Source organism: Megascapheus bottae, chromosome 7, assembly GCF_031878675.1.
Source record: "Megascapheus bottae isolate mThoBot1 chromosome 7, mThoBot2.hap1, whole genome shotgun sequence".
NCBI lineage: Eukaryota > Metazoa > Chordata > Mammalia > Rodentia > Geomyidae > Megascapheus > Megascapheus bottae.
Window position 1 is genome coordinate 64,675,801 of NC_143515.1, and position 24,219 is coordinate 64,700,019.

The following is a 24,219-nucleotide window of genomic DNA, read 5'->3' on the forward strand; positions in this document are numbered from 1 at the left end:
CTTCAGCCTGAGAGTGTCCATGAGAACAATGGGGCCTAGAAAGGAAGGGAAGGAAAATGAAGAGGAAAAGGGAAACTGAAAAAGGGGAAGAGGAAAGGGGAAGGAAAGAGGGAGAGTGAAGAGGAAAACGAAAGAGGAAGGAAAGGAGAAGAAAGGGAACAAAAGGAAAGAGGAAGAGAGTAGAAAGGGGAGGAGAGGGGAAAGGAGGGGAGGGGAAAAGAGAGAAGGAAAGAGAAAGGAAATGAAGAGAAGGGAAAGGAAAATAAAGGTGGGGAGGAAAGGAAAGGAAAGAAAAGGAAAAATGCCTTGTAGAAAATGCCTCATCCTGAGCCAGCTTGTTTCATGAATCACCTTTTCCTCACACTGGTCCGGGGACCATCACTATTCCTACATCATAGAGAGGAGGAAGATGGCGTCATGGATGCCAGGGAGTAGGCCCAGGATGCATGCACAAAGCCTGGCCTCTATGTATGAACACCTCCAGTCACTGGACAACACTAAAAATGGAAGAAAGTCCCAGGTAAGAGCCCTACAAGAGCAGTAAACAATCAGCTCCCAACCTTTTGACAAAGAATAGAGAAGACAAGATAATAAGATTTTCTCTCCAAAGTTCAGCGCTGTCAGTTTCTGCTGATCTGGAACAGAGGTGGTTGGTGGCATTTCAGCCGTCCTCCAGGCAGGTGTTAGAGCAGCTCCTAGAAGCACAAAGGCCAAATTGGGTCTTTCGGTTACTGTCCATGCTTCTCTCTGTGTCCACACTGGTCACAGCTGCCAAGCCAGGCAGCCTGACCCCCTGGGCCTGGGGCGCCCCTCAACTGCAGCCCAGAGTTACACAGCAGGCAGCCTGTCCAGGTGCAGCATGCTGTATTCTCGGAAGCCTTTGAGTAACTTTAAACTAATCAGATGAAGAAGCTGGAGGAGAAAACAGGGCAAAGATTAAGTCCAAGGAAATTACATTTGTCAGCTTTACACATGCAATTACGCTAACCAAATAGTTGGGATAATGCAATCACAGGCTACAGAGCCAGGTTCTCTCTCTCTCTCTCTCTCTCTCTCTCTCTCTCTCTCTCTCTCTCTCTCTCTCTCTCTCTCTCTCTCTCTCTCTCTCTCTCTCCCCTACACATACATACACAAACATATACACACATTCCCTCTCTCCTCCCTCTTTTCTCTCTCTCTCCTACACACACATACACAAACACATACACAGACTCTCTCTCTCTCCCTCTCTCTCCCTCTCTCTCTCTCCTACACACATACACACACATACACACACACTCCCTCACTCCTCCCTCTCCCCCCTCCTACATACACAAACACATGCACACACACACACACACACACACACACACACACACTCCTCTCCTCCCTCTTCCCCCCCCTTTCTCTCCTGCTTCCCCCCCACAATGTTTGTCTTTTGTCTACACCACTGTTTGTCTCTGGTGATAACAAAATATATTAGGACTAGAGTTCCAAATTGCTTGGCTGGTGTCCCTAAGAAGCCCTGGTGAAGAGAAACAGGACACCGAAGTCAGGTTCTCTCTCCCTGGAGCTCAGAGGCTGAGTAGAGAGGGCTCAAGGGGATTAGCTCAGGTAATCTATGGGCATGGTGGCACATGCCTGAAATACCAGTATTCAGGAGGTAGAGGCAGATGAATCATGAGTTTAAGACCAGCCTAGACAACATAGTGAGATTGTACCCTAATAAACAATAACAAAAACTCAACCTCATAATCCTAACTTGTGGAATCTTGGCACCAAAACCACAGCCTTGCCTCCAAATTGTCTGGTGACAGACAGGTTGGTTTGCCATTTTCTAAGTGTGCATCTCTTGCCAAAGGTGGAAAAAAAGTTAAAAATACATAGAATTCTGCATAAAGTGCCAGACTAGAAGTCAGAACCTCCTCTGTGCTGGGCCTGGCTGATTTGCTTTAGCCAGCTGTGATTCTGAGATAATTCTGAACTATGGGGTCTTGCTTCTCCATGTCAGCAAACCCATCAGGAACAGCATTCATGTGGGCAGCTAGTGTGATCGTAGACAAGACTGATAAATTGCTCTTTCTGAAAGGTCAAGATTTGAAATGGACAGTCTCCAAGTTCCTTCCTATTCTACCCCATGATTCTAAGGGCTGAGGGGATCTGGCAGAGAGGGGGTAAGGGGTGGAGGCATTGCATTATTTGGTTCCAATTAACCCGTGGCTCAGCTAATGTATCCTGAAGTCAGGGTGACAGACTGTCCATTTCCACACACACTCCTATGACTCAAGAACAGATGCCAATTCCAATGAGAAAGTTTTATGTGTTTCATATAAATTGATTGGGTCTATTTCTGCTAAATGCATTATCCATTCACCATAGAACAACTATTAGAGTTAATAGAATTTGTAGCTAAAGCCGTTATGTTCCCAGCACGTCCTACTGGAGATGACGGCATTGTGAAAAGGCAGACTTCACCCTTTCTTCAGATCCTGTCTTCCTCCTCCATGAGGGTCTTTGTTTCCCTTCTTCTCTGAGACCCCAAAGCCAAGCTCACCTCTGTGGCACACGGAATGGTAGTGAGACCCGTTCCCACCTAGTTCACCAAATCCTATATAAATACAGTATTCTAATCCACCTCCGCCAAATCCAGTCCTCATCTCACTGTGAGCATAGCCAGCAACCCCATCCCAGACTGGAGTGGGAAGCCAACCAGTATCCCTCCGTAAGCCAGAGCTGCTCAGTACACTTCCATTTTGGAGGCAAGAAGATGTAAGAGATCAGGAGATGAGACAGGGTAGGTGCAGGGAGGCCACTCACCCTGAGGTGCCATCAGACTAGACTCTTGGGCCTGTTACATAATCAACAGCTTCCCAGAAATGCCTGATTGTGCACACTTCAGGACATCAAGTGAAGCGCCACTCATAGAAAACAGGACTTCTTACCTGGCTAGGTGAGGGGGCACCTGCCAACATTGCTTATTAAAAAGACCAGCCAGGTGCTGTTAGCACAGGCCTGTAATCTTGGCTACTCAGTAGGCTGAGATCTGAGGATCTTGATTTGAAGCAGCCCAGGCAGATAAATCCACAAACTCTTATTTCCAATTAACTAGCAAAAATCTGCAAATAGGAGTATTACTCAAGTGGTAGGGCATCAGCCTTGAGCCAAAAAAACAAAAAAAAACAAGCAAGAGTACAAGGCCCTAAATTCAAGCCTCAGTATTGTTATATACACATACAAAGAGCAAACCATACCCAAAAGCATCACTGTCTAAGCCAGGTAGTATCTGAATAAACAAAGTTGTGACAAAGTAAGCTTAGAGAGGTACCATTGTAGAGTAGGCCTTCTGGGGGCATATCACTAGCTTGAAATCCCTCATTTCTTTGGCTCATTTTGACTTTAAGCCAATCACATCTGCACTTCCACTAACATCTAATACAGCACACCAGGCAAGCCGTGCACCCCCACACGTAAGAAAGCTGGGCATTGCCACTAATTGGCTGTCTGCTGGGCACCCCAGCTTTCATATGGAAGCATGGCGGGTGCAATTCTTGAAGGTATACAGCTGTGGGAGCATAGAAAGGTCATGGCCGTGCTCTGGCTCTGTGCTGTACTCCTCACCTCCACTCCTCGAAGCTTGTACTTTGTATTCTCGCTTCCTTCGCTAATTGTAGGTGTTCACTGATTTACAGCAAATGTACTCATGGTGATGCATGAAGCACCAACTTTAGTGAGGCTCACAGACATCCCCCATCACTGAGGCAGCTCCTCCACCTCCCACTTAACACGACACTCTTCATGTGGAAGTGCCTCCCTTTCCTGGGAGCTAGCATGCCCATGCTTTGGGAGTAGAGTCAGTTGTAGAGCTAACTCGTGGTTCACGGTCTCCATTATTGGTGTTACGGAATCTCTCCCAGTGGAAAAGGCTCTGCACCATAGACTGCCAGTCAGCATCCCCAAAAGGTGAATCTCTCCAATGACAAGGGTTTGGGAATTGGCCTGGAGAAGGAAGTGCTTTCCCAGGGACTTTCTGAGAGCCATGGAGTTGAAGACAAGGCATTCAGGAACAACAGAGCTACCCCTGGTGTTTTCTAACATTCGCAGGGGTTATCAGTTCCTAAACATACTCAGTAGCTCTCTTATTTCAGTCTCAGGTGCACCTGAGACTTCATTTCTTCATACACACACACACACACATTTGAACCACAATTCAACATATGCTCAGGTAGAAAAGTTGGTAAGACTCATATCCAAGTAACCAGCACAAAGCCAGAAGAGGGGGTGTGGTCAAGTGGTAGAGTACCAGCCGTGGGCAAAATAGCCAGGTGAGAGTGTGAAGTTCTGCACTCAAGTCCCAGGACTGATGCACACACACACACACACACACACACACACACACACACACACACCAAAAAGAGTTGCATCTCCTACATTAGATGTAATGGCCACACCCATTAATTCATGTCAAGAACGTGGAAGGGCACAGTGGCACTGTGAGCTTCCTTGTGTCTCCCATTATAGAGAGGAGAAGGAGGCTCTGAGTGTAGGTGCGTGGCCCTCCTGGTATGTTGCAGTCAAGCCTTTCCTGCTCTGCCCCAGGCCGGTCATGAGCAATACCAAGCCATGCTCAACTGCTGCCCAATATCGACACAGAAGCTCCTGCTGCACCCATCAGCTCCTTTCTCTTCTCTCTCTCAGACTCATCTCAGCATTCAGTGTCCTCAGCGAGCCCTGAATACCCATGAAGATCAGTTCTCACAGAGTTGAGTTCAATCCAACAGTACAGTTAGGCTCCTGTGTACCAGACTCTGTCTGTGCTGGATGCCTAAAGCTGAACACATGCCAAATGCTGCTCTTGAGGAAGTGTCATCACCCAGAGCTGTGTCCATATAAGCCCCAGACAGCCAGGATTGTGATCCTGTCTAGAATTACTACACTGCTGAGGACTAATTCCACTCCATAGCCCAGACTATATTCTGCCCTAGATGGCGCAACACAAATCACTCTAACTCAAGCAGCCTTTTTGATTGGTTTGCTTGGTTTGTTTGGAGACGGTCTTTACCATGTATCCCAGGCTGGCCTTGATCTCACAAATCTCATGCCTCATCCTCCCAAGTTCTGGGTATACAGATATGAATCCATTCCCCCCACACCCAGCCCAATCACTTTTTTAAACAAATTTAGTGTTCTAGGAGAAAGCAGGGTCTCCGTACTGTTACTTCAGATCCATTCTCCCTTACCTCCTGGCCCTGATCTACTCCAAAATGGCCTCATGTGACGGTAGAATCCCAGCCATGCTGGGGCTGTTGCTGTCCTCCGCATCAGATTCTAGCCCTTGCCTCCCTGTCCTCTGGCTGGCCTGAGCAAACACATTGTTTTTCCCCATTTGTTTCCGTGACAAGTTACATAAGTGGGAGACAATAAATGATCCAGGAGCTCTTGGGCCCAGCGCGCCTTGATTAAGATCATTTAGTTCACAACTAGCAGAACACAAAAGCCCTCCATCAGCGCAAGTGCATTAAGCACTTGTTGTTTAGGACAACCACTTTAAATCATCATTTCTCTCCCAGGCTCTCTTCTTCTGCCGGAAAACCAACCCTGCACCCCCAGAGCCTATTTAGTTCCCTCTTGGTGCTGCAAAGACACAGTGACCTTGACAGAGGAGGGGTAGGCATGGTTGCTCTGTTTTGCATTTTAGTTGATCTGGACCTGGAACTGGGTTGAGGGTCTTAGAGGGAGAAAGGCTAAAATGCTAATCCTTGATCACAAAAGGGAAGTCTTTCATGCTTGTCCCTCCTCCTTCCAGGAAGAAAAGAAAGAAGAGATGGAACTGCCTTAGAAAGCTCAGCTCAGGGGGCCAGGAGTTTGGCCTAGTGGTAGAGTGCTGGCATAGCATGTACAAAGCCCTGGGTTCGACTGCTGGGTACCACATACATAAGAAAAGCCAGAAGCAGCGCTGTGGCTCAAGTGGTACAGCTCTAGCCTTGAAAAAAAGCCCAAGGACAGTGCCCAGGCCCTGACTCCAGGACTGGCTGAAAAAAAAGAAAAAAGAAAAAAAAGAAAGTTCAGCTCAGCCAAACCCTGACTTCCCTGTAGGTTCCCATCAAAAAGAGAAGCAAGCCAAAGTACTGACTTCAGAGGAAAAGGCCCTCATGTAGCTGGATAGTTAAATCATTTATTTGCCACAATTTAACATAAACATAATGGTCTAAAACCACATCTTTACCCATTTCCCTGGATCAGAAAGCCAGGCCCAGTCGAGCAAGGCCTTCTGCTTCAAGGTTTCTCATAAGGTTGCAATTGAGGTGTTAGTTAGGACTGAGGTCTCATCTGAAAGCTTGACTGGGGAAGGAGTCTCTCCCAAGCCTGCATGATTGTTAGTGCTTCCTGGAAGATACTGAACTGAGAGCCTGAATTCCTAATTGTCTAAAGGCCACGTCACCATGGCAGCTTGTAAAAGAGAGTGAAGTAAGAGTGGTTTATGCCTAATCATCCTAGCTACTTGGAGGCTGAGATCAAGAGGATTGCAGTTAAAGGCCAACCTGAGCAGAAAAGTCCACAAACTCTCATCTCAGCACAAGCTGGGCATGAGGACATGGAGTTGTCATCCCAGCTATGACAGGAATCCTAAATAGCAGGGTTGAAGCCAGGCTCGTGCCTGTAATCCTAGCTACTCAGGAGGCTGAGATCTGAGGATTTGTGATTTGAAACCAGCCCAGTCAGGAAGTTCATGAGACTCTTATTTCCAATTAATGCCCAGAAACCGGAAGTGGCACTGTGGCTCAAAGTGGTAGAGCACTAGCTTTGGATGAAAAAGCTCAGAGACAGTACCAGGCCTCTGTGACCTTGTTGACCCTCTCTTCATACTTGTTGCCTCAGAACCCTAAAATAGCCCCTATAGTTCCAGCCACCATAAAGGCATTAGAAACAGGAATAAGAGAGAACCTTCTTTTCTCTGGCCTGCTAATCTTCCATACTTTGCCATCTGGATGGGTCCATGGTTTGGCTGCTTTCCTTTCTACCCTTGACTTTTGGCATTCTCAGCCTCCCAGGAGGACCCCATTCAGTTCATGTTAGAGGACCTGGAACCCACACCCAGCAGGAAGGGTTTTTTTCTAGCTCCAAATCCCTTGGCCAGCTGCAATTCCTATACCTCCATCTGCCCAGAATGTGCCAGTGGGACTTGTAAAGGATTTCAGTCCTAGTGAAATAGGGCCATCCAATAAATCAGGCTACGGAGAGCTAGTCGGAGGCTAGTCTTAAGGACACACCCCACCAGATCAAGTCTGTGCTTCCTGTTTTCCTCCAAAATACATGAGAGCAAAAGTCCAAGACTCTTTAGGTTGAGGGAGTGAGTGGGTGCAGAACTGGTATTTGAACCACCAGCAATTCCCACTTCAGCTTCACCACCAAATCCATTACGTATAATCCACAGATGGCAAGTCCAGGCTTTCCCTGTCAATATCAAATACTTTATTAGCACAGCTCCAGCCCGAAGCCAATTTGGGAGTAACCAAATTAGCCCCGATGCCTCCCTTAACTTAATTTTTACAGCTCTGCTTTCAGAATAGTGTTTCTTTTTTTTCTCTATGACCTTTGTCTTCTCCCATGTGTCACTGGCTTCTCCCTAGGGAGCAGGGGGTAGATAAAAACACAAGGCAGTGGTCATCTCAGGAGCCATTAAACCCCAGCAGATTGCTGGGTGTCAGAGTTGTTTAGGGTAATTCAGTCCTGAAAGTGGCTTTTATCCCAGCAGCCCCGCCTCCCCTCCTTGTGGACAGGAGGCTCACTCACTCCTAGCATTCTCTCTGAGATGGGGTGTCTGCCTCCCAGCAGGAAGACATGTGATCCTCAGGTCTTTGTTCCCTGGGATAGCTCAGCATTGAGACATCTGGCTGGTCTACAGGACTTGCAAGCCCAGCAAAGGCAGTCATGCTGTAAAATACAAGCAAGATCCTCAGCATGGCTCATCCAGTAAAGGCAATGCAAGGCTGGCACGATTATTCCCTTCATTTCCTAATATCAGAAAAGAACAAGAGAGACAGCTCTGCATGAATGGACAGAGTGGTGGCACATACATGTGTACACTCAGGCACAGGCACACACAGCATATATGCATGCATATGTAGGAACTACCCATGTGTACATGTGCCTATAGTACACATACGTGCAAATAAAGTCAGCTTGAGAAACAAAACTAGAGAACTGAGAGGGAAAATCCAACTGAACAATGTGTTTTAAAAAGAATGAGTCAGACATGTCACTCCTCGCTCAGCCTCAGGTCCACCCTGTAAGTACAGGAGGCCTGTTGCTTAACTTTCTACATAATTCTTTATCTTATAAGTTGAAAGTAACAATATTTCCCCTTCCTTATCTACTGATATAACACGATTATAAAATGTGATATGCTGTAATTAAATATATTAAAGTTGAAGGCTTAGACATTCCCAACTCTATTAAGATGGGATCAGAATAACATTTTTTAATCTCAGGGTAGATTTCCAGTCCCTTCCACCATCTACCAAATATGAACAACAAAATATAAATACATTCTAAAATTGTGAAATATAAGCAAAGAGCCCTTGGGCTTAAAACAGAGAGCACAGGACCCTTACCCTTAACCTGACACTGGTTATAAAATAAAATGGAACATAAGAGGACATATTGAAGTTCTAATGGAACAAAGAAAGAAAAACACAAATGGATCCACATAAATATCTATACCTGAGACTACATAGCTCCAGGGTCAAATAACACTAAGCAACTCATTAAATCTTGAGGGCATTATGTAAAAGGGTTAAATTATATTTGGTGTGTTGTATCTGGAAACAAAAGAACAAAGGGGCAATATGATGCATCAGCTAATTCAAGGTCATGGCCATTAGAGCAGCAGTCCCCAAGGTGGCATCAGGAACCCTATTGCCTTGGGAGTTAAAATGCAGGTGAAGGATCTGACCAGATAGATTCTAGAAAGTGGCTATGATTCCTTTTTCAAGCTATGGAATTTGTGCCCAGGACCTTAGAAAGGAGGCAATGGTGGTGGTAACATCGTAGTTTCACAAACACACACACACACACTCTGTTTCCCTGCATAAAAATGGAATAGTCCTATATCAAAATCAAAACCCCATGGGCAACACTGACAATAAAAGTTGATGGTACATTATTCCCTCTAGTCCCAAAATTATAAGTGACTGAAGACAGAGCATCATTTCACAACACTGCCACTACACCTGGAGAGGAGCACATATACAAAACAAACCAAGAGGAAGAAGGATGAAGAGCAGGAAGTCAAGCTGAGGACAGGTGCTCACACTGGTAAAGGCTGTGCCGTTCCTGTGATAGCTAAGTGCAGGTACTCAAGGTTAGATTTGAAGGGGCAAGAGAAATTTGACCAGCAGGCTTCCTTCCCAGGCAAGCATCATCCACATGAAGGAGACATTTCTGGGAGTAAAGTCAGGATTGAGTAGATCAGCAACAATAAAGATCAAAAATAAATAAGAAATAGAATATTCAGACAGAAACTGACATAGCAGCTTGAACATGAACCTTACGTGAGAGAAGACAGGATACTCTGGGAAACTGGCAAGTTCAGGAAAACTAACTCCCATAAACTATAGATCAGAAAGTTATCAAGATCCAGTCCTATATAACATCACAATCCCAGAGAACACTTCCACAGCAAATCAAAGCATATCAGAAATTTCTGCTCAACGAAACTCTTAGGTTTTTATTTCAAAATGAGCTAGGACACCAGGACAATGATATAAGACATGAAAAAAAAGATAAGCGTAAGAAAAGCTCAGAAGTTAGATGGTATAATCTAGAAAAAAAATGAACTGAAAGAAAAATTTTAGAAAAGCCTAGAAGGAACAAAGGCAAATAAGACAGTTAATGACTAACATTACATAGAAAGTAAAAAGGGAAACAAAGAAGGGCGTTTTTAGAAATCAAAAATTACGTCAAAGATAGGCAGTGAAGATCCAATATACCAATAATAGTTGCAGCTGAAGAAGAAAACTAAAAGAACGGGAGCAAAAAAAGTACTTAAAGCATCAAGGGTGGGGAAACACTTTTACCAAAACTGCTTCTGTGAGGCATGCACTGTAGAGAGAGAATACACATGCTTGATGAGCAAACTGCAAAGCGCATTCTACTAAAATTGCTAGGATCTAAAGAAAAAGGGAGAAAATTCTTTAGATCTCTAAGAAAAATGGCAAATGATTTATTAGAGAAGCCAATTTAGACTATCAGAGATTTTTTTAAAAAAACAAAAACACTTGAAATCAGAAGAAAATAGAATGACATATTTAATGTACTCTAGGGGGAAATATTATCAGCATCAAACAATTCAAAGGCTCTTTCTTTCCCACCCAGCTTTTTCTACAGAATCAACTTAAAATGTGATTTAGGCAGCCAAAATAATTGGAGAAAATAGCAACAGCGGCATAAGGGCTGATGAGAGCATTCAAGCTATAGTAGTAAGAGAACTAAGACTAAATTGTGTTTAATGGGGAATTATGTATAATGACCATCTAGCCAAAGTATAGACATAGAACTGCTAGAGGAACAAAGTGAGAATCAAATCTATATACATATTTATTTTTTTAATTTTAGTTTTTGGTGCTAGCCCTGGGGCTTTACCTCAAGCCCTGTGAGCTGTCCTTAAAATTTTTGCTTAAGGTTAACATTCTACCACTTGAGCCACAGCACTACCCTTGGGTACCTGGCTTTTTGCTGGTCAACTGGGTATAAGAGTCTCAGGAGCTTTCCTGCTGGACTGGTTTCAAACCAAGATCCTCAGATTTCAGCCTCCTGACTACCTAGAATTATAAGTTTGAGACAATGACAAGAAGTGACATGCAACTATTTTTGTAATGTACAGAGGTCATAGAGTGTTGTTGTTCTGGTACTATTGTATGACTAGGAAAGATAAAATATGTAATTTCAGGCTAGTCTAACTCCATTGTCACCTGTGGGCTTAAAAAGAGTGGTTCTCAGCATGAAGAAAGAAATATAGATGTAATACGCATACACATGACGTTACATAAGGGTGACACCGATCAAGTCGCATTGTACTCACGAATTAACAAGTTGAATTGAATCCCCTTTGTACTACTACTTTAAAATAATTTTAAAACTTACAAAGCAAGCCCTGGAGTCCTGGATGTGATATGGGAGAAGTGACTTGAACCTGTGTGGATCTGTAGGTGTATTCCATACAGATTCTGTTTCTACTGACACAAATGTGTACACACATGTCTTCCAGTTCTGTTCTCTAGGGAAGGCTACAAACAATCACCAACCCCGTAACAACCAGCTTCCGTGATCCCCAGATTTTGTACGTGAAATACTTACCAGGGTTTAGGATGTGGTTCAAGTGGTAGAACGGTTGCATAGTAAGTATGAGACCCTGAGTTCAAATCCCAGTACCATCAAAAAGAATCCCTTGTTTTAAAAAAGTGGTTTTTGACAAAATGTCTAATTCTATTGGGAGTATGGAGAAGGAACATTTTGTTACACTGTAGAGCAAGAAAGTTTCAAATGTCTTTTGGGGTCAAGCCAGGTACAGTGGTTCACACCTGTAATCTTAAGCTACTTGGAAGGCTGAAGTTAGAAAACTGTTGTTCAAGGACTCTAGGCAAAAAGCTAGTGAAACTCCGTCTCAATGGGAGAAGCTGGGTATAGTGATATATATTATCCCAGCTACAGAAGGAAGCTTAAAATAAGATTTGGGTACAGGCCTGGGCAAAGAGCCATCCATATTTCATATTAACCAGTGCAAAAATACCTGAGGGTTACAGATGACCCTCAGTAGATGACTGGATCAAGAAGATGTGGTACTTATACACAATGGAATTCTATGCTACCATCAGAAAGAATTATATCACCCCATTTGTAAGGAAATGGAAAGACTTGGAAAAAATCATATTAAGTGAAGTAAGCCAGACCCAAAGGAACATAGGCTCAATGGTTTCCTAGCAGAGAATTACAATAGCTCAAAACCCATGTTCATAAGGTCATAGAGTATGAGACTAAGTAAAAGGAACTCTAGGATATGGAAACAAGAGTTATATCTTGTATGATTGTTATTCTTAATGTACTATGTTATTTCTCTTCTCCTTTTTGCCCTTATGGTTAATCTCATATTGTTACCGTATCTGACTTTGTTACCTGATATATTGTATATACATTTATTTGTTTATTTGAAATAGGAAAGGGAAGGGGGGAAAACAAGAGAATTGGGAAGGGGTTGGGGAAGGGAAATGGGGACAAAAACACCAGAAGGGGTATCAATGTGTGAGAAGTAATGCACCTACTACCAGGGTCATGTCAGAAGAACTCCCAAGTCTTCTTCTGACCAAAAATGAGGTAGTTGAACTTCCAGGCTTCCAAAGAATAGTAATTATCGTCCAGTGACGTTCAAAGAATAAACTTCATGGGTTCATTATGGTATGCTAGCATTTAATTAATTGGGCAACTCCAGAGACTGGAAGATGAGAGTGAGTATCCCCTGATAAATATATCCTCACTAGCAGATGATGAAAAAAGAATAGCACTAAAATAGCATCGCTTCACAACCGCCCATAAACAACGGGACCTATGTATTTGGAGTTCTGAACAGTGCTAAAAGAATGAAGGTCAGACTTGAAAAAAAAAAATCCCTGACAAAAGAATAACCCCAAAAGCTTTGTGAAGAGATCCAGTGTGTAATTTGTAGGACAGCGGAGCACAGTGAGTTCATGGGGGTTACTCAGAAAAGCTAGACTCCAGGAAATGCTCTGGAAATGGTCCAGAGTCTGCAAAAAGAGAAAATTAAAAAAGACCTTATGTGTTTAACAAAACAGAAAAGCAAGACTAGAGAAAGCCACTTCAAAATGAAGTAAACTTTGGTCATAAAACTATTGAGAAATACAAAGTATGAGCCAAAATAAGATTTCTTTTAGATGTACAAGAATGAAAGCGGAGAGGCCGCTGGGATCAGACAAAGTCTGGAAAAGTTCTGCTTCTTGACATGGGGGAGGATTAAAATGAGTATTCGCTTTTAATAGCTTCTCAAGTATGTATGCATTTGCTTTGTGTACTTTATCTGAGATTTGTTTTAAAATTAAAATGATGTTTGTGCATTTGTTTTCATTGGTAATACTGGGGCTTGAACTCAGAGCCTTGTACTTGCTAAGCAAGCCTTCTATAACTTAAGCTGTGCCCTCAACACTTTTGCTTTAGTTAGGGCCTCACTTTTTTCCTAAACTGTATTACACCATGATCCTCCTACTTAACACCAACCATGTTGCTGAGGTTATAATTGTGCCCCACCATCCTGGCTTACTTTTTGAGATAAGAGTCTCACTGACTTTTTTGGTCTGGCCTCAGACTGTGATTCTTCTACCTCCTAAGTTGCTGTGATTACAGATATAAACCACCACACCAGCCCCCAACCCCCGAAGGTTTAACTTGGTATCATTGTTAGAAGTCTTATGTTACAATACCATTGTGGATACTTTTGATATTTTCACACATGCCACAGAAAAAGAAATAAACCAGGACTTCTAAAAACAAAGCTTTATATTATGACAATATAGAGAAGCATTTCATAAAGAAAGGTATGTATATTCCACAGTGTCTCTCTAGTGATTGCCTATCTAATTGTAGTTATAAGGATGGATATACAGTGTTCTGCTGTTTAGAGTTAAGACAAATGTTGAGCTGCTTTTGAACCCCTTGATGATTACAAGTATGTGCCTTATTATTTTATTTTTCCCTAATAAGAGAACAATTGAATTTCACTGTGTTAAAAAAAGAAAGGTTTCCCTTTTCCAGTGTGTGATAAAAGTGTCATAATTATTTACAGATGGGTGCCCAATTATATACTTGGATTTGGGTCTAATTCTTCTTTAATAGGCTCTAGCATGTGCATGAAAATGGTTCAGTGTGCCCCAGCTTAACTCAGTCAGTGATTATGGATAAAATCCAGTGCCATGGATCAGAATCAGAATGGTAGGAATGACCCACAGGAGACACTGCATGCTTTGCTCTGGTACACTACACACGGGCCTTTGACACGGCACAGATCCTTATTGCGGTGATTAATAGGCACGGGTGAGAACTTATTTTCCTCTGTGTCCTGCTTTGCATTGCATTGAGCAGATGAGATGGCTTAGCAACAGCAATAAAACCAGTGCAATCACTGTCTAGCCGAGTTTTGTAACATTGTGCTGTATATGACTAATTGATTTGTTTCCTCTTGAAGGGCTCTGCAATATACTTAAAATGAAACCCAGTGCTTAATGGATTTTTCTTTGCCCAGCTGTCTATAACCAATCAGTATTTTCATGTTTGTGGGTTCTTTATACAATTGAAATGGCGATGAGTATTAAACTATGTTTTCAATGTGTGGCATAGATAAGAACAATATAAAGTTATCCTTTTTCTTCATAAATGATGTTTAATAAAATAGGAACTTTGTTCAGATAGAAGAAGGAAGAGATAAGCTTCCTCTCTCTCCCTAAACCCCCACCCCCCAATCTCACCTCCTCACTGGGGGTCATTTGATGCATTGGGGGATTCTGGTAGACCCTCAATAGGGGAAGAACAGGGGCTCTTGTACTCACATTGGCAGCTGGCTCCAATTCTACCCACTTCTGGTCTTTCTGTGACCTTGACTATCTCTCCAAAGTTGTGATGGCCACTCAGAGCTCTCCTGTGCGCGCGCGCTCTCGCTCTCTCTCTCTCTCTCTCTCTCTCTCTCTCTCTCTCTCTCTCTCTCTCTCTCTCTCTCTCTCTCTCTCTCTCTCTCTCTCTCTCTCTCTCTCTCTCTCTCTCTCTCTCTCTTTCCCAGTGACATTCCCTTTTGACACCACCTGGCTCCCTGTGGCCATGCCAGGACCAGGTCCTGATGACCTGCTTTACTTGCCTGGTTCCCACAAAACAGTGAATCGCACACTCTGCTGGCCAAAGCTACCGCTGGGGCTTTCTGGGACCAATGGCCCAGCCACCATGGTATCCTAGCCAGGCTCTCACCTGTCTGTCTCCTCATGATCATCTGCCTACTCCTGGACCTGAGCTGCCTTTATCTGCTATGTCTTGCATTAATTGGAGCCTCAGGCTCAAGGATTGAGAAGGAAGAGTCCTTTGGGAAAGTCCAGTGGAAAGGGATAATCTGATGAGCCTATTACCTTTATAATCCTTGGATCTGGCTTCTCCAAACAATATTTAACTCCTAGTTTGACTAACTTTCACTCATATACTGTAGGCAAATCATTTGGATTCCTTCAACTTGAATTTCTGGTTGTTAAAAGAAATACTAGAGCTCTACCCCTTGACACTCCGAAGCATCAAGTTTAAAGGCATGTGATCCATGCATGAAAGCACAGTGCTTGGCCCATGTGAAGTGCCCAGTAAATAATCGGACATTTTTTACCTGCTGCCTCTTGGATATCCAAGGCTTCTCCCCAGACAGCCAGAAGGAAGAAGAAAATAGCTTCTACCTGAGAGTCAGAGCTCACTCTACCTTCTGCTGCCCCAGAGCCTCAGTTGCTCAATATTCTGCCTCATGTTCTAGAGCCGCTTGATTTCATCTATGATCTATGTTGCAGCTACTACCACCATCATCAGTGCCTTCTATTCTGGTGATTCTGCTGCAAACCAACCCAGAATCTTCCTTCCCAATTCTGGTGCTAACCCACCTTAGCTTAGGACTGAGCTCGTGTCTACCTAGCCTGGAGTCCCTGTTCTAGAATCTGCTGTTGCAGATGCCTGCTGAGGAGTCTTCAGGCTCCACAACAGTTAATACTGGCCAGAGCAGTGTTTCACTGATATGACTCTGCTTCAAGCAAGAACCTTCTTTGGGACATTTGAAATAAAGCAGAATAGCAATGGTCCCTTTGTGGAAAGTTACAAGTACTCACTGTTCTAGTGGACTCATCTCAAAACACGGATGAGTGATGGTTTCAAAAACAGCACACAGGACCAGGGGCTCATGTAGTGATGATCTGAAAAGGCTGGAGCCTCCAAGATGGAAAGATGGAAAGACCTGATCACCACCAAAGGACGACTGTGCAGAGAAGGAGTAGTTCACCATTCCAATTCTCTCTCCAATGATGATAAGCCAGGAACGTCACTTCCTTTCTTTAGAGTGCTCTTTGTTCATAGATAGGACCAGTAGGAAATGGACTATAAAAATCTAGTTGAATATCAGAGAAACTTTTATTTAATACAAATATTGCCTCTTCATCCCTATCATGGATCTGCCAAACCAATCCCCAAGGGCCCTGGAATGTGGTTCTTTTCAAGGTCAACTTACCATAACATTGTGTGGGCACTTACAAAGACTCCAGAGAAGAATAAACAAAAGAGCCAATAGATGAGACTGAACAAGATGAGCCCATGCACAAGAAACAAACAGACCTTGCACAACAAGCGAGAAACTCAGAAACACCATGCCCCCAAAAAGGTGATGCTATTGGGAAGCAAAATGATTGTCATCAAAGCTGGACAGATTCATGAGGATCCGATGCATCCACAAGAACAGAGAGCTTGCCTCAAAGGCTACTGGGAACAGCAGAATTCTGGCTGAATGAATCAGGAGTCTGACCTGGGATGGCAAATATTCTGGTCTCATGGAATCCACTTTAGAAAAAGTTTTCCTCTGTGGATATTTCCATCTAGAGAAGAAATCGCTGAAAACAAAAGCAAGATTTTGTGTATAGAAATCACTTGAGACTAATCTCCATCTTTGCAGTGGGAAAATACTGGCTCCTTTACTAGCAAATGGCTTTAGAGTCCCTCCTTCAAGGAGAATGAAGGCATAAGTCCTGAGATTCGATGTCTGCTTCCCAGTGTTCATGAAGTTACACATCTCTTAAATGCATTCTCTATGCATCGCTAATGCAGAATGCAGTTCTAAGCACTCCGCTTAGATCATAGCTGTACTGTCACAGAATGTCTAAGTACCAAATGGTATGCTCTTATAAGAAAACAGAAGCTTCAAGAGGTCATGTGATCTAGCCCAGAGCTCACAGCTGTGGGGGTGCAGGGGAGAGAAGAAATCCAGGATGAATAGAAAACTTAGTCCATTGGAATCTAGAAACCAAGAATCTTAAAACTCCACCAGAAATCCTACCTGGACAAGTAAAAGGCTAGCATCTCTAGAGTAATGTCAGTTATCCTCGGCTAAAGTCAGAAATGGGTCACCTTGTAGGTGAGCAGCTGAGGCAAGATGTCAAGTCTTTACCTAGCTCCCTCAGCAGAAAAGGTACACAGGACCTTTTCGTAGGACCATCTCCAAGTTGAGGATGCACCAAATCCAGGCTGCTTGGTACAGGCAGAGACTGGGTCTGCATTATGGATTTCAGGCTGGAGAAATGGGGAGAGGTGGATTTCTCAGCTCACTTTCTGGGATTTTTCTCTTCCTCCCTGACCCTCCCAGCCTCATCTCCAACTTATGGAGTTCACACTCTCAGCTGCTGCTATCTGGGATTCAGTCACAGAAACTCCCTTGGCTGTATTTCCTACTGTCAGAGACAACACTGACCTTGGATACAAATCACAGTTTTAGAGTTTGGGAACTTCCTGGTGACCTTTGACACCCTTTGCTTCTTTTAACATGCCAGTGAATTATATCAAGGCCTCAGAGTGTGTCACTAATCAAACTGCCTCCCAAACTCAAGGATTTGAAGCCCATGATCTTTTCACTCCATCCTTTGGGCTCAGATCACCCAGATAATTTGGGCTCTGGAGCACGTAAAGGCAACCTGCCAAAACCTTTAGGAGAAGAAGACCTTACAACAGACAGGATTGCCCACTTCCATGAACCATTCATACCACAAGCGAATGGACTCCTTGCCCTTGAAATGACCTTCAGAAACCAAATAGAAATGGACATCTTCATGAGACCAGCATGCAGCATGGTACTCAGTGTGGAGGGTCTGTGGCTACTGACTCCACTAGGACTTCTGTCTCCTGACCTTAGGGGTAGGGTCCAGTCACAGAGGCGTCACCACAGCTGACCTTGTTTTCAGATTACCAGTCCCACCCAGTGTAATCTTGATGGGATTGTTTGCAGTTGACAAGGCAAGTTAATCTCCATTTGCCTCATTACATTAGTTCAAGGTCTTCATGAAATGTTCACTTTCATGTTTTGGTGAACAATGCTTTGTACACTCAAATTAATTTTCCCATCCATTTTTCTACTTGATAAATGAGTTTTCCATCATTTTTCACTTGACTTACTCTCTTTTTAAAGAGAAGTAATTTTGGCAGTCTGATAATAGGCTTTTTTTATTTTAAGTAAAACTAATTTATCAAAAACATTTTGAGGTTTTTCTAGGTTGTAAAAGAAAACAATTAGAATTGTGGTCCACAGGAGTATTTGAGGGTTCCTTTGGGTCTAGCCTGGCTGCAAGGAGATGTGTGGAGAACAGGGAATGGGATAATGGAGAAGGGTTTGTCCCTGGTGGCACCACAGAATGCCACTCAAGGACATTTTGCAAGCATGGGGTACAACAGAAAGTGTGTGAAGGTCTGGGGAAAGGAGAGAGAAAAAGACAGATTTGACCTGTTTTCCTCTTTTGATAGTCTATATTGAACAGCAAGACTTAACATTACTCTCTGCATTTCTAAATCAGTTGTAATAAGGAATCTGAGTCCCTCCCTGTCAAGAATCCACTCCTGAGCATCTAACAGATAGGTCCAAAGCCAGGAAGTGTGAGATTTAAGGTTCACACCTACCTGGGTCCCTGAGCCAATGGTGGGGACGTGGAACAGATATTCTGTTCTAATTAACTTTTCCATCCTTTGAAAGCTACAAGGCTCCTATGTGGAAAGCCCAGATCTCTGAGAGTTGGTTAGATACAGTAGCAGTAGCTCAGATTTAGTAGCTGTGGTTTACCTGAGACTCAAAAGACTACTCAGGGAAATCATGCAACCTATATTTCTTTGGGTCTGGTTTATTTCATTGAATATAATTTTTTCCAAGTCATTCCTTACTTTCCATGAAAGTATAGAATTCCACTGTGTATATATACCACATTTTCTTGATCTTTTTGTCCACTGAGAGGTATATAGGTTGGTTCCATATCTTGACGATGGTAAACAATGCCATAATGAACATGGTTGTGCTGGTAGCTTTAGTGTGGCCTTGCGTGTGGTCTATTGGATAAAATCCCAGGAATGGAATTGCTGGGCCAAAGGTAAGCTCTATTTTTAGTCTTTTGAAGAACCTCACACTACTTTCCAGAGTGGTTGAACAAGTTTGAGGGGAAGGTAAGGTAGAATAGAGGAATGGTAGAACAAAATGTGAACAAATGCAACAGTGATACTCAATAGACAGTGTGATAATAAGACTACACAACTCATAGAGGAGGGAGGCCAGGAGGGGAAATGTACTTATTACCTGACTTTCCTAACTGTTACCCCTTTGTACATCCCCTTTACAATTTAAAAAAAAAAAGGAATACTCAGCCACTGTTCATGCTCCTGTCATCCAAAAGGAGACTCTTGGAAGCTCTGAGAGGTGGTATTTCCCACTTGGTTTCTCTCAGAAGCCAGGAGCTTCTAAAGGCCAGAATCCAACTCAGCTTCACGTTGTTCCCTCCCCGGCATCTGACCCAGGGCAAGGCATATAGCAATCTTTCCACAGAAGTTTCCAGTCTGAAGGGCTAGTCAGGGTTTCTTGACTTGACCTTGGTACCATATTGGAACATGTGGTTGAGCCAGGGGATCATGTGGTTGAGCCAGGAGGCTCACGGAGTAGGAAGGGCCTGGATGAGTAAGTGATTTCTTCTCTTTTTTATGCCACAGTGCATTGGCTATTTACCACATGTGGTGCCAGCGGACCCCACGGCCCCACACAGGCCCAGTGCAACAATGCCTATGAGAACTCCAACCTGAGCGTGATGGTGGGGAGCGAAGGCTTCTTGAAGGGCATTCAGATCTGGAAAGTGCCAGCCACTGACACCTACAGGTGCGTATTTGGGGGGCACATGCCCTCTTGAAAGGGGTGCCATGCTGTGGGTACCCCAAAGCACCAGAGCATGCCTAGATCCCAGGGCCTCAAACCCAGGCCCATTGGTGGGGTATGAAGGCTGGAGATGAAATAGGTCAACCATGAAAAATGTGTCCTTTCTCCTCATGAAGTTCAACACTGTTTATGGAGACAATATATATGCATGAACTTCATGCTGAATTATCATTAATAATTAGAATTATGGTGGACCATTCTTTGAATATTATTTAATGCCCTGCAAATGAGACCAGATATGTAAAAAAATACTTGGAAAACGGAAGATCTCACAATGCATATTAGAACTGATGTTCTTCTCATTTCCCAGCCCTTCACTGTTTCTAAAGCAATCTGTTCTCACAGTCTCACCCTCACCTTCTGCCAAAGGTGGAGGCCTGGCCCCACAGCGCCCCCTGGACTCCATGACACTAAACAAAGATAATGGTGAGACTGGAAGGCTGGCCAAATCCAGAATTCAAGTTTGACTCAGTGGGATCTGAGGGAGACCTGAGAATTTGAATTTCTACTAGGTCTCTAGGTAATCCTATTCATGCTCCAGGTAATACTGCCTATGAGTTCCACCAGACCAGAACAAGCTTGTGTGGTTCTCAGTGAGTTCTACAATATAGACAAGGCTGGGACTGCAGACCATATTTAACAAATAAGCCTTTCATGGAAGAATCAGTCAACTTTCAGAACCAGCCTCTAACCATACATGTCTAAGATGTAACAAGTCCTTCACCCAGGACCGGAGACCACAAGCATTGCAGATGCAAGCACACTTCCCCCAGGGGCTGAAAACAGTGAAAGTTAGCTCCCTCCCTCACCTATAGCCCCACTCCATCTCCGTCCCCCAAAGAAAGAGGCTTCTCGGGTTACTCTGTTTTTCCTTTACTGCATCCTGTGATAGTCCCATCCCTCTGGCAAATGCATTCCTGGACATCCCTAAGTGCTTTTGAAATGACATTCTGCACAGGAATGTGATAACAAGGTTTGGCTACAATCAGATTAGCTGCTCCAAGTCCCCTGGGCAAGCCAGACCCCAGAGAGCCAGAGAGGAAAGAACTTCTGGAGACTGGGGGCTGAACGCTGGATGAAGACCACCAGTATTTTTCCTGCTTTAGTAGTGAGGTGGGTAGCATTGTTAGAGTCACTGCTATACCCATGTTTTCATGTAAAGAAACGTAATCATAGCTCTAGGGCCACACAATGAATGACAGAGCTGAGATTTTAGAGCTCAGACTCTGAGCCCTTGGCAGGAACACCTACATCTGGACTCTGGGAGGCGTGCAGAGGGCAGGGGATTGGGCAGGAAGTGGGCATAGAAACCTTCCACCATCCCCCTCCTTACATGAGAGCCTGGGAAGCCAGGCCCAACCATCCCAGGCACCACACAAACACAAATGCAATGTAAACAGGAAAGGAGCTGTGAGGGGGCAAGAGCGGCCATAGTAAACCTCTAACGAGCACATTGCCCTCTCTCCCCCCACAGCCCTGGGAACTCCAGGCCTTGGGTCTCCCTGACTGCCTCTCCTACAGAGGTTTCCAGACAAAAAATAAATGCATTCCATGGGATCCTCTGGGACTGTGTCGCGCCAAACCTACAGACTTGATTTCCTTTCTGAATGAGGCAAGGAGAAAGGTTCCTATAACCTGACTGTGATCATGACACACATGCCCCTAGCACAAGCCCTGCATGTTGTGTGGTGAGTAGAGAAGCCAGCAGAAAGCATTGCCAGGAACCAAGCAATCCCATACCCAGTAGTTAGCTCGTGACTTTTCTGTTTCCCACAACTTTATTCTAACTTCTCCAGATGGGCCCTGAGCTTTGAAAGAGTTTACCTGCCAGAAAAACTACACTTATTAAGTAATAACCTATTTTCTCATTTATCACTAACCATGGTCCTATTGAAGTCTAGTCAGGTTTCTGATTTGCATGAAATACCAAAATATTGCCATTCAGCACTGATGTAGTCCAACTAGAATTAGAGGACTGTCTCCACCAATCTCTGTGAAACACTGAGGTACCTTCTAGTTTCGTCTGGTAGTTTCCTTGTTAGAAATATATACTAGCGGCAGTTTTGCTATTGAAGCTAGACACGTTGACATATACAAATTAATAATGGACACATTGTGATCTTCCCTGAGATAGGCCCATATCAAAATGAGAGACGCAGAATCAAAACACATTGGATTTGAGATTTTGTCGTGGTTGAACACATGTTTTTTGTCATAGGCAATACTTGTGTTTTAACAGAATGACTCTAACGGATATTCCTGATCTTTGGTGTCACTACTGGTCACAATAACTTAGTAACTACATACACACACACACACACACACACACACACACACACACACACACACACACACATCAGGCAGTAGTGATTTTAGACTTTATCAAAAGGTCATCAAATCAAATTTCCCACCTTGGTAAGTCAGAGCCCTGTCCTGGAAAATGTTTTCTCCTTACTAATTATTATTATGAAGTAAGTGCAAGACATGAAGCATGTCAGAGAAGGTAAGAAAAAGATTCTTCAAACTCTGTCTTACAAAATCCATCTCTTTGGAAGCGTGGTGCTCAACAGGTGCTGTCTGGTTGCTACCTGAGACCTGTGCTTTGAAGGCCAAGGAGATGAAGGAAGGGTGCTAACACCAAATGCTGCAGACCGTATACCAAGATGGGTCTCCATTCCTCATCCTTGGGCCTTTCTCAGGGCGAACACAGTTGAAAGCAAACTTAACTATGATTTTGTTCTGGGCTCATCTCCCCACCCTCCTACCTGCTTTGCTCACAGCCTGGGGTACAGGAGACCATAAGCACTTAGTATAACTCCTGGGTCCCAGTTCTTCCCTGCCCTACATTGTCTTCTCCCTCTGTTCAGTAAGAGGCAGTATAGCCTCCAAGTCCAAAGTTCTTGTGCCTAGACTTGTTTCCTCCTGCTTTGCAAATCTCAGAAAGCAATGGTAGGCACCTCAAAGGAGGCTGAACCTGACAAGTGCCCACAAGATGCAGCCATTATGGGGAAGGGGTGGGGACATGGGGCAAGCATTTTCCTGTAATGGAGAAATAATGGAAACGGACATTTGCACAAGGTACTGACTTCTGTCAGACACCAGTGATAGGTGTTTCCCACAGGCTGAGTTCATGCATGGCTTCCTCCAGAAGGAGCCTAAGATCTTCCTCCAGAAGAGCCCCCCCCCCCCCCCAGAGAGGCAGGAGAGGGAAGGGAACACAGAGAGCAACCACCCAAGTTTGGAGTCAGGCTGGTCTGCAGACCTGCAGATGCTCATGCCGGAGGCCAGTCAGGCTGAAGCCTCAGTTCCCAAATGTCTTTAGCTCCCTCTGGCGACTGGAGAGGGTGGGAGTGAATAAAGAGCCTGTCTGGCAGCTTCCTGCCTGCATGGAAGCAGTGATCCAGGCACGGGTCATGAAGAGCAAAGGGCAGACCAAGAGAAGGAAAATGAGGATAGGGAAGAGGAGAGAGATCACAGCAAGCCTGTGTGCAGTGGGTGAGATGGAGTGGATGTGCTGGGGAGGGAGTACCCAGGATAGCACCCACCTTCCTGGCTTGAGAATGTGATTGACAGCTACTCTGCAGGAATGAGACTGGACAGGAGAGGCAAGGCTGGGTCTCAGTGAGAGGGAAGGGGTGAAGGGATGGGGCGATGGGTGGATTTGGAGCCTTTCTGTTCTATAGGGTAATCATGTCTTCTAGAGTATTCCCTGTGAGTGGCTGCCATAGATGAGGGGATGGATTATGGGATTTGTGCTATATTGTGGGGGGGTGGAGGAGTGGATCTCAGCCTCTTGAAAGTGAGCAAGGACAGAGGCCCAACCTAGAAGCAGCAGGGGTGATGGAGGAAGAGTGTGGGTGAGGTCCCCACACACAGAGCTGTCCTCACTTCATAGATGTCATCCTGTCACCTCTCTTCATGACTTCCCATCCTTCTCTCCCCCCTCCAGCCCTCCTTCCTACTTCCTCCCTCTCTCGGCATTAGCATCCTGGCCCTCGGGAATCCCATATAAAAATATGTGTCAAAACATTTATTCTGATAGCAGTTCTCATGGGGTTGGCTCATCCCCAGACATCATGCACAGGAGACCCCGGATCCCAGCGGGAGCCTGGACCACAGCTGTTCTAATGGTCTCTGCCAATGACATTCATTTCCCACCTGGCACCAGGGACTGGAATTCAGCCCTGCCCACAAATAGCCATGGGGCTTCTGCTGTGCCACGG

The 24,219-nt window shown here is 44.3% G+C and overlaps 1 protein-coding gene across 1 annotated transcript in view; it reads left to right on the forward strand.

The window, feature by feature from the left end:
- Positions 1 to 487: 487 nt before the first annotated feature.
- The window catches only part of LOC150060926 (ALK tyrosine kinase receptor-like), a 35,374-nt gene continuing 11,642 nt past the window's right edge, over positions 488 to 24,219 (forward strand). The window contains exons 1-2 of the mRNA XM_090337583.1: positions 488 to 520; positions 19,777 to 19,939. Coding sequence (XP_090193709.1) covers positions 19,872 to 19,939 — 68 coding nt within the window. The 5' untranslated portion in view covers positions 488 to 520; positions 19,777 to 19,871. The remainder of the gene's footprint in view (positions 521 to 19,776; positions 19,940 to 24,219) is intronic.